An 8,695-nucleotide genomic window follows, 5' to 3' on the forward strand; every position below is an offset into this window, starting at 1 on the left:
CCGGGGGGAGAAAAGGAGACGTGCACCCCGTCAGCTGGAGACATACTTTTTATGCGGCACTCAAAGCGCTTTGCAGACCACGCCTCCCCATCACTCCGGGAGGAGCAAGCCAACAGAGGGGCCGGTCCGGCCCCGCCCCCCGCCCCCGCAGCCCCTCCCGGGGCCCCCTCTCCCTCCCTCCTGCAGGGCCGGGGCTAGGTGCCGTCGTCCTCCGGGTCCTCCAGAACCTCCACGTGCCCGTAGGACCTCCAGGCCTGCAGGTTGCAGCTCTTCAGGATGCTCCCCAGCTGCTTCCCCGGTCCTACTTCAAAAGTCTCGGGGAACCCCGTGCCCTTCCTCCTCCCGTAGACGGCGTGCATCGTCTGCTCCCACTTCACCGGGGAGACCACCTGCTGCGCCAGCAGCTTCCGGATGTGTTTCGGGTGCCTGTATCTGTTCCCATCGACGTTCGAGTGGACGGCAACCAGGGGCTCCTTCACCGCAACCGACTTTAAAACTTGGGCCAGGGGCTCCAGGGCCGGCTCCATGAGGCGGGTGTGGAACCCACCGCTGACCGGCAGCATCTTGGTGCGTCTGAAGTGATACTTGGAGGAATTCTTCCGGAGGAACCGCAGGGCCTGGAAGGAAGGGAAAGGGAGAATCAGCCAAGGCCGTCCTAGGGGGAGAGACACGGGGGGGGGGGGAGGCGGCCCCGCACGGAAGCTGCTACCCCCGCACGCCCACACCTGTCCGTCCCGCAAATGGCTGTGAAGGACAGGCTCCCTCCCCTCTTTGTTCCAGTTCAAACCAGCCATGCAGCTGGCACCCTGCGAGTGCCCCTCTGGGGCGCGGCCACTCGCACGGCCTACCGTGCAGGTGACCACCGCGGGGCTGGGAAGCGCGGTCCCTCCCAGCGCGCCTCCTACGCACCTTGGGGGCCCAGGGGAAGTCACTCAACCTCTCTGAACTGTTTGCATCCATAAAACGAGCACAACTGCACCTGCTGCACCAGGCTGCTGGGAGGTGACCCGACGGGGGACACACGGCTGGCTTTCAACGATCTGTCAGCCACCCTCCGAAATTGTTCGTGAGCCTCTTTCCTTATACTCCGTAAACCTCAAGAGAAAAATTCGGGAGGCTCCAAGCCTCGTTTCCTTCTATCGGAACCCCCTCTTCCGAGCTTTCTCTAGAGAAGAAAAGAGCTCTGTCTCCCAGAAGCCAAAAGCCTCCTCCTGAAGGGGGTCTCAGCTCAGAAGGGGCCTCCCTGGCTAACCCGCCCAAACTTGGGACTGTTTGCAAACAACGGCATTTGCAAATATTTAAAAAGTAGTAGATACTCTTAAGGGACCCTATACCCTCTGGACACAGCCCAGGTCCTGCCACCCCGACGGCCCTCCACTGGGATCTGCTGCAGGGCTTCCAGGGCACCAAACCGTCTGTCCGGCCCGGTCTCTCCAGGCTGTCCCCACCCGCAGCGGCTCAGAGGCTGGGCAGCCGTTCCTTAGAAGACCGAAGGGAAGCCTCGGTCACAGCAGCTGTATGACCTTGGGCAGTTTTGCCTTACCTCTCCGTGCCTCAGTTCCCTCTTCTGTGAAATGGGGATAATGACAATAGTTACCTCCCAGGCTACTAAGGAGAACTCTGCTTGGCACATAAGCGCTATATAAGGGTTAGCAGGGATTTTGTAGGCCAAGCCCATCCACATCCACTGGAAAAAAGTACGTAACAGGATGGCTCTTTGTGTCCCCAAAGGGCAGGAAGGATTCGAGTTTGGCTGGATGGCACTCGTTCACCCGTCCCTGGGGCCCTCCCGGCACAAGTGTACTTCGTCTGCCCGGGCACTGCCGATGCAGACTGTGGCCCGCCGCGTCTCGGTGTCCTGTGCCGGGAGCCCGTCAACTCAGCACAGCTCAGCACGCTGTACCCGAAGTGTGAGCCACGTCTGCGGGAAGCAGTGAGGGGTCGGGCTGGCTGTCACTGCAGCAGAGTCCAGCCTGTCCTGACAGTTCACATCACCATCCCTCTCCCTCGTCCCCACGCCACTGAGGGGCACCCAGGAGCCCCCTCCGAACACAGGCCTTCCCACCGTGCCCGGACCGCCCGGGCAGCGGTGTCGACACGGATGGCTACTCTGCGGCACTTCCTGCATCATTCGGCATCCTTCCACGCGAGGTCTCTGGACTCATCCAGCTCAAATCCGAGGTTAGTGCCACAGGACTCGAGGCCACGGCCTCGGTGCAGCGGGCTCCTCTGTGGCTGCCCTTGGCCCAGGCGCCGGTTTAGCAGAGGCCAAGGAGTTTTGTCACATCAGCCGTTGCACAGGGACTGCCTGCTCAGGGAGACCCCGCCCTCGCCTGAGCTCTCTGCTGTGGCACTTCCGAACCCCCCACAGGGCCAAACCCGGGAGCCCGTACCCGACTGTCCAGGAGCTCCCGAGGGAGACACCGGCCCTGACTTGGAGCCCCTCCTGGCCCACTCCAGGCCCTGCCGAGGCTGTTAATGGGAATGAGAAAGCAGCTCCATGGTGAACGTGGGGCCACAGTCACTGGTCTTCCCGTATCTCAGAGCACAAGAGGGACCGTGGCTCTCACTGGTTCAGAGGAGATTCACAAAGACATCGGGCACACGGGCAAGGCCTCACAGGGATGATGGATGGAGCGCAGTCAAGTGGAGGAAGAAGGTTCCAGAATGAGACAGACCAGAGCTCCATTCCGCCTCCACCATCTCTAAGCACCGGCCGCTCTCTCTGCCTCAGCTTCCTCATGTGTAAAACATGCTTCTGTGGAGCAGAGACTGGCCGCAGGGCCGGGACGAGTCGGGGAGGCACAGGCCCGTCCCTGCAGCCCCTGGTGGGACCCTGTGCGGACCCACCCGGCATCCCCTGGGCCAGGCCCTTTCCTGTGGTGGCTCCCTGCCTCTCCGCTGAGACGCCCTCCCCCTGCAAACTTACCCTCCCAGCACCACTCCTGGTGGCGCCTCAGGCCCTCTGGCAGCCAGCCTGACCCTTGCTGTGCCCCAAACCTGAGGCCACCTGTTCACGGCTTGTCAGTTTGTGTACCCTCAGTGCTCATTACAGAGGAGCTGCTCGGGAGACGTCTGGAAACACAGTGAATGGAAGGAAGGACAGGAGGAAAGAAAACGAACTCGGGACAAAAACAGACACCTAAGAAAAGACACAGCAGGAGGGAACAACCTGGCAAGAATGGCTTCTCTGTCGCCAAGCAAGCAAGCAGATCAGAGGTTGTGAGGATCGCAGAATTTACAGGAAGGCCCTGGATCATCTGCTCCAGCCCCTTACCTTCCACGAGGGCCAGGTGATCTGGTTATTTGCCCAAGGTCCTCATCTATGCGTGGCAGGGTGGGGACAGTAGCCCAGCCTCTCGCCTCTTTCTGCAGTGCTACCCCTGACTCTGCCCCCTGCTGGCCCTCGAGTACTTCCCAAAGGCCACGGCTGGGCAGAGCGCCCATCACGCCACCGCGGGCTCACGGGTGTGGGTGGAACCTTCCAGGCTGGACTGGGGTCTATGAAGGCTATTCCCATCAACACCAACCTCCAGGTGTCCTGAGATCACCCTGCAATCAGGAAAGAGGTAGCTGGCCACCTCACACACGGGGTTCTCTATGCCCAACGTCTTGCAGTGCTCCCGGGCTTCCAAACAGGCGAAGGTGAACTTGGACTGAGGCTGGCCAAGGACAGACAGCATCCCACTGGGGACAGCTTCCGAGGCTTCCTGCATGGCCTCGGCTCGGATTTTCACCGCACGCAAACCTATCCGGAGAGAAGCGCATTTGGAACGATCAGGGCACATGAGGAAGGAGGGATGCCCAGACCCGAGAGACAAAGCACAAGTTCCACACTGCGGGCTGGAGACGCAGACGGTGGTACCTGTCACCAGTCCACAAGGCCACAGTTCCACTACATCTGTACCCATGACACAGGGGTGGTGCTGCCATCACGAAAAGGGTGGGGGCGTCCTTGGCACCATAGAAATTGAAGCACGGAGCTCCCGGCCTTAAAGCCGGCTTGATGTACGATGGTGGTTCTTAACCAGGGGTGATTCTGCCTCAGGGCGGTATCTGGAGACACTTATTGTCACAAGAGTGGAGTGTGGGGGGCCGTTGGGGGGGCATGTGCGCGTGCTACCGGCATCTGGCGGGTGGAAGCCAGAGATGCTGCTTGACATCTTACAGCGCACAGCCCCGCCCCGAACATGGAATATCCGGCCCCAAACGTCAACAGTGCTGCTGCTGAGAAGCCCTGGTGCAAAGGAACAGACTTTGAGCTATACTGCTTTGGGCAAGTCATGACCTTCCGGGTCCAGTTTTTAGTAAAATCAGGATGAGAATATCTCATCTGCCTGGATTGTTGTGAAAACTGGGAATTAGTGTTGCAATAGTACAGGATTCTCATAAATCCGGCTTTGCTGCCCCCACTTGGGGCTGGAGAACAAGGACACCGCCAAGGCAAACAAGCTGAAATGCAGAGCTCCCGGGTCAGTGCAGCTCAAGTGCAAGGTGAGGGGACAGGCCAGGCAACTCCACTGACTGTGACGTAAGAAGGGCCTGTAACCACTGGACGTCCATCATCCTGGTCCTGGGTCTGCTCCTCCCTGGCGGGTGGGGGGTGACCGGGCCAAGGAGAGGGTAAGGGCCCAGTCCGGGGTTTGCTGGGACAACAGAGGTGTGAGGGGCACCCCCTGCACCCTTTCTCACGCACGTTCCTTCACTTGGCACATACACTCATTTGTACTGGCTTGCCGGCCCCTTACACAGGTAAGGCTGCGGAGCGGATACAGAGACGGCCTGAGGTAGGAGGTAGGAGAGAGTATTGCAAGTCCTCCCGTGCAGGCATTAAGTAACCATGCAAAGCGTCAAGTGAAATAAAACCAGGAATACACATACGCTCTAATTCTGCAAATTATGTGCACATAAAACTACGTACGTATAAAATAGTTTTATTAGGATGTGTGAATATGCAACATTTCTTATCGCTTCCTTAATAGTGCCATAACGCTGCATCAAAGTAAAATGCAGTAAAAGTCAGTTTCAAGTGTATAATTCAGTGGTTTTTGTTGTTTCCATAAAACACCCCGTGTCTGCTAAGTAATCTCTCCCCACTTCTCCTTTCCTCCACCTCCAGTAACCTGTCATCTGTTGTCTCTGTGGGTTTGCAAATTCTGAATATTTCATAGAAAAGGGGTCACACAACATGTGACCTTTTGTGTCCAACTTCTTCTACTGAGCATGCTTTTGAGGCTCATCCATGTTGCACCATGTATCAGCACTCTACTCCTCGTCATGGCTGAATAATATTCCATGACGTGGCCAGAGCACAACTTGTTCATCATCTGATGATGGACATACGGGTTGTTTCCATCTGTTGGCCATTGCAAATAATGAACACTTTTATGAACATCCGTGTACAGGTTTTTCTGTGTGGACACGTTTTCATTTCCCAGGTATATACCTATGGGTAGAATCACTGGGCCACAGGGTAATTCTATTTGTAACTTCTTCAGGAACACTGCCAAACCGTCTTCCGCAGAGGCTGCACTGTTTTACAGTCTCACCAGCGATGTCTGAGGGTCCTATTTTTTCCTTCTTGCCAACGCTCATGATTACTACTATTATTATTATTATTTTAGTTAAAGCCATCCTAGTGGGTATGAGGTGGTATCTCAGTGTGGTTTTGATGTGCATTTCCCCAATGCTGAGTGATGTCAGAACATCTTTTCATGTGCCTGTTGGCCATGTGTATGTCTTCTTGAGAGAAATGTCTGTTCAAGTCCTCTGCCCATATTTAACTATAAGTGAAACAGTTTATGAGCAAAACTCTTAGGAAGGAAAGGAAATAGGAAATAAATACATATTAAAAAAAAAAAAAAGAAGTGAAACTGATAGGTTCAAGATCAAACAGTCAGTTACCCTTTTTCATTCCAGGACTGTCTGCTGAACACCTATCACGTGACGGGCACTGTGGTGTGGGAGTGGACTGAGAACACCCAGGACAGGGTGCAGGGCAGGCAAGCAAGCAGAGTTCGGGAGATTCCAAAAAGAAAGAAAATCCCCAAGGAACCCTTCAGGCTTAAAAGGGAATCAAGGGAATCAAGTCTGGTCCTCGGGTTCCCATGCCATTCTCATCTATGTGCTCCTCTATCACCCGAGTGGCTCTAGAATGGTTTCTGGCAGTGTCCTTTGTCCCCAGTTGAGCCCAGCAAGAGAATACCCCAGCACAAAACCAAACCCCTTCCTGGGTACCTTCAGAAAATTCCATGGCTCCGGCAAACACTAGGGCTGCAAATTCTCCCACACTGAATCCGGCAGCAGCAACACAGTTCTCAATAACCTGTGGTGACAGAGGCAGGACATGAGGCCAAGTTCTTGGGGGGGGGGGGGGTTCAGTCTGGGGCTCTGCACCTGAGAGCTGGCAGGGTGTGGAGAGGCTCCAGAAGCCAGGAGTCGCTGGCCCGGTGCTCCAGCTAGAAGCGGGCACTCCTCCTACTGATGAGGACCTTTCCTGGCCAGGCAAGTTAAAGCCTGCTAGCTGGTTCTGTGGTGAGCTGGGACTCCAACCCAGGGCTCTGGAGTCTCTTGCCTCCACCCTGGAGATGCCCCTAAGGCCCGATGGAGCTGGAGGGAGCTAAGGAGAGAAGAACATGTCTCAGAGTCAGAGCTGGATTTGATTCTTAGCCTGGGAGAGTTCCCTAACTTCTCTGAGCCTCAGTTATCCCGTCTGTGGAATGGGGACAGGGCAGAACCTACCTCACAGGACTACTGGGAAGCTTATGCAAAGATCATGTCTCTGAGGTGCTAAAGCACAGACCTGGCCCAGGGTGAGCAGTTGTTACCGCCACGACTCAACAGGACCACTCGACTAAGTCTGTTAGTGTCTCTGAGTCACCTTCCCTCATCCACAAAGTAACTGTATTTACCTCACCAGGTTGTGAGCACGGAGTAAAGGGGGTAAAGTAGCAGCTTCGCATTTACTGTTCCGATATCATTAAATATTAACAGCAGTCAATTCACACCTTCAAGTGAAGTGACATTCTCACACATCCTCCTCCTCATGATCCTTCATTTAAGGTTGAAGTTTAATCCTTCTAAAATAATTTAGTAATGGGGCGCCTGGGTGGCTCAGTAGGTTAAGCAGCTGACTTCCGCTCAGGTCATGATCTCACAGTTTCGTGGGTCCAAGCCCCGCATTGGGCTCTTTGCTAACACCTCAGAGCCTAGAGCCTGCTTCGGATTCTGCTTCCTTCTCTCTCTGTCCCTCCCTCGCTCATGCTCTGTCTCTATCTCTCAAAAATAAATAATTTAAAAAAAAAAGTTAAAAAAACTTCAAAAGAACTTGGTAGTCAACAAATGACTCGGGTTATTTAAAATTGCAGCCCAGCCCTCGACTTCCCAACCCCCTTCCCTGCTCTATTTTCCTTTCTAGTACACCCTATGTAACATGCTATGTCATTGACACAAATAGTTCTTCATTATCTATCTCCCTTCCCCGAACACGCAGGCTCCCCTAGGGCACGGATCCCTGTTTTGTTCAGGGCTGTATCCCCAGCGCCTAGAACAGCGCCTGGCGCCGAGGGGGAACTCGGTGAGAATGTGCCCCGTGCGTCGTACGTGGGAGCACTGGGGCCTGGCAGGTGCGTCCTGGCCTGGCTGGCGGAGCTCGCGCAGGGCCGGGCCTCACCGCGGGCTGCAGGTGATGCAGTTTCTCGACGGCGGCCAGCGAAGCCACGAAGACAGCGGGCTGGCAGTGCACGGTGCGGTCCAGGGCCTCCTGCGGCCCGTGCAGGCTCAGCTCCAGCAGGTCGTAGCCCAGCACGCTGCGGGCGGCGGCGTAGAGCTCGCGGACGCGCGGGTAGCCGAGCAGCCCCCGGCCCATGCCCACCACCTGGCTACCCTGGCCGGGGAAGAGCAGCACCGAGCACTGGCCCGGCGGCCGCCGCCGCGCCGCCGCCTCCCGGGGCCCTTCCTCCGCGGCCGTGGCATCTCGCAGCAGCTCCGCCACGTTCACGGCGCCCGACGGAGGCAGCGGGAAGTTCGAAACGCCCCGGCGGCAGCCAGCGCCCCAGTCTCGGGCCCACGCAGCCCGCGCGACCCGCACGCTCATGGCGAGGCAGCGGCCCCCGGTGCGTTACCGTGGCGACCGAGGCGCAGTGAGGGCGGCGCGGCGCGGCGCGGTCCTTGTCGCATTTCCCGCCGGGCGGGCCGGGTCTTCCAGGGGGCGGGAAGAAAGGTTCCGCGGCTACTGGTTCCGCCCCGGCTCCGCGAGCCTGTGCGGCTGCGCGCCGGGGCCTGGGGTGACCCAGGCGCTCGCGGGAACCCGCGCCGGAGCGAGTAAGGGTGGGCACCGCACAGCCGTCCGCCGGCGCAAGTAGTTATTGAAGGAACGGCGAACGCGCTGTAATACTCACTCTTTCTACCTAGCTTGTGAAGGGCGGTTGAGACGCTTCCACGTTGTTCCTCCTGCCTGATTTCTCAGCAGCTCTGTGCGGTAAGCCAGAGAACAGCTCTCTCGAAGAATCTTGTCTACAAGCCAAACAGGCACCTGTAAGCATCCAGTAAGTATCTGTTCCATTGAACAAAGTCCTGGATGTTTTTCAGACCTTAGCTTATTTTGTATTATGTATATATGCATGTATTTAATTAATTGATTAATTTTTTTATTAACGTTTATTTATTATTGAGACAGAGAAACAGAGCATGAGCA

The 8,695-nt window shown here is 56.5% G+C and overlaps 1 protein-coding gene across 2 annotated transcripts; it reads right to left on the reverse strand.

Annotated features, from left to right (window-relative positions):
• Window positions 1-30: 30 nt before the first annotated feature.
• MCAT (malonyl-CoA-acyl carrier protein transacylase) lies at window positions 31-8,166 on the reverse strand. Of its 2 annotated transcripts, XM_003989380.6 has the most exons (4): window positions 7,673-8,162; window positions 6,238-6,325; window positions 3,531-3,748; window positions 31-617 (listed from the first exon to the last, which is right to left on the reverse strand). In XM_003989380.6, the coding sequence occupies exons 1-4, from the start codon at window positions 8,093-8,095 to the stop codon at window positions 195-197; spliced, it is 1,152 nt and encodes a 383-aa protein (XP_003989429.3). In that variant the 5' UTR covers window positions 8,096-8,162; the 3' UTR covers window positions 31-194. The 2 variants fall into 2 exon arrangements, with proteins under 2 accessions (XP_003989429.3, XP_006934209.3); XM_006934147.5 differs by lacking the exon at window positions 3,531-3,748 and having other exon boundaries at window positions 7,673-8,166.
• Between the last annotated feature and the right edge of the window lie 529 nt (window positions 8,167-8,695).

The sequence above is a fragment of the Felis catus genome, chromosome B4 (assembly GCF_018350175.1).
Source record: "Felis catus isolate Fca126 chromosome B4, F.catus_Fca126_mat1.0, whole genome shotgun sequence".
NCBI classification, from domain to species: Eukaryota; Metazoa; Chordata; class Mammalia; order Carnivora; family Felidae; genus Felis; species Felis catus.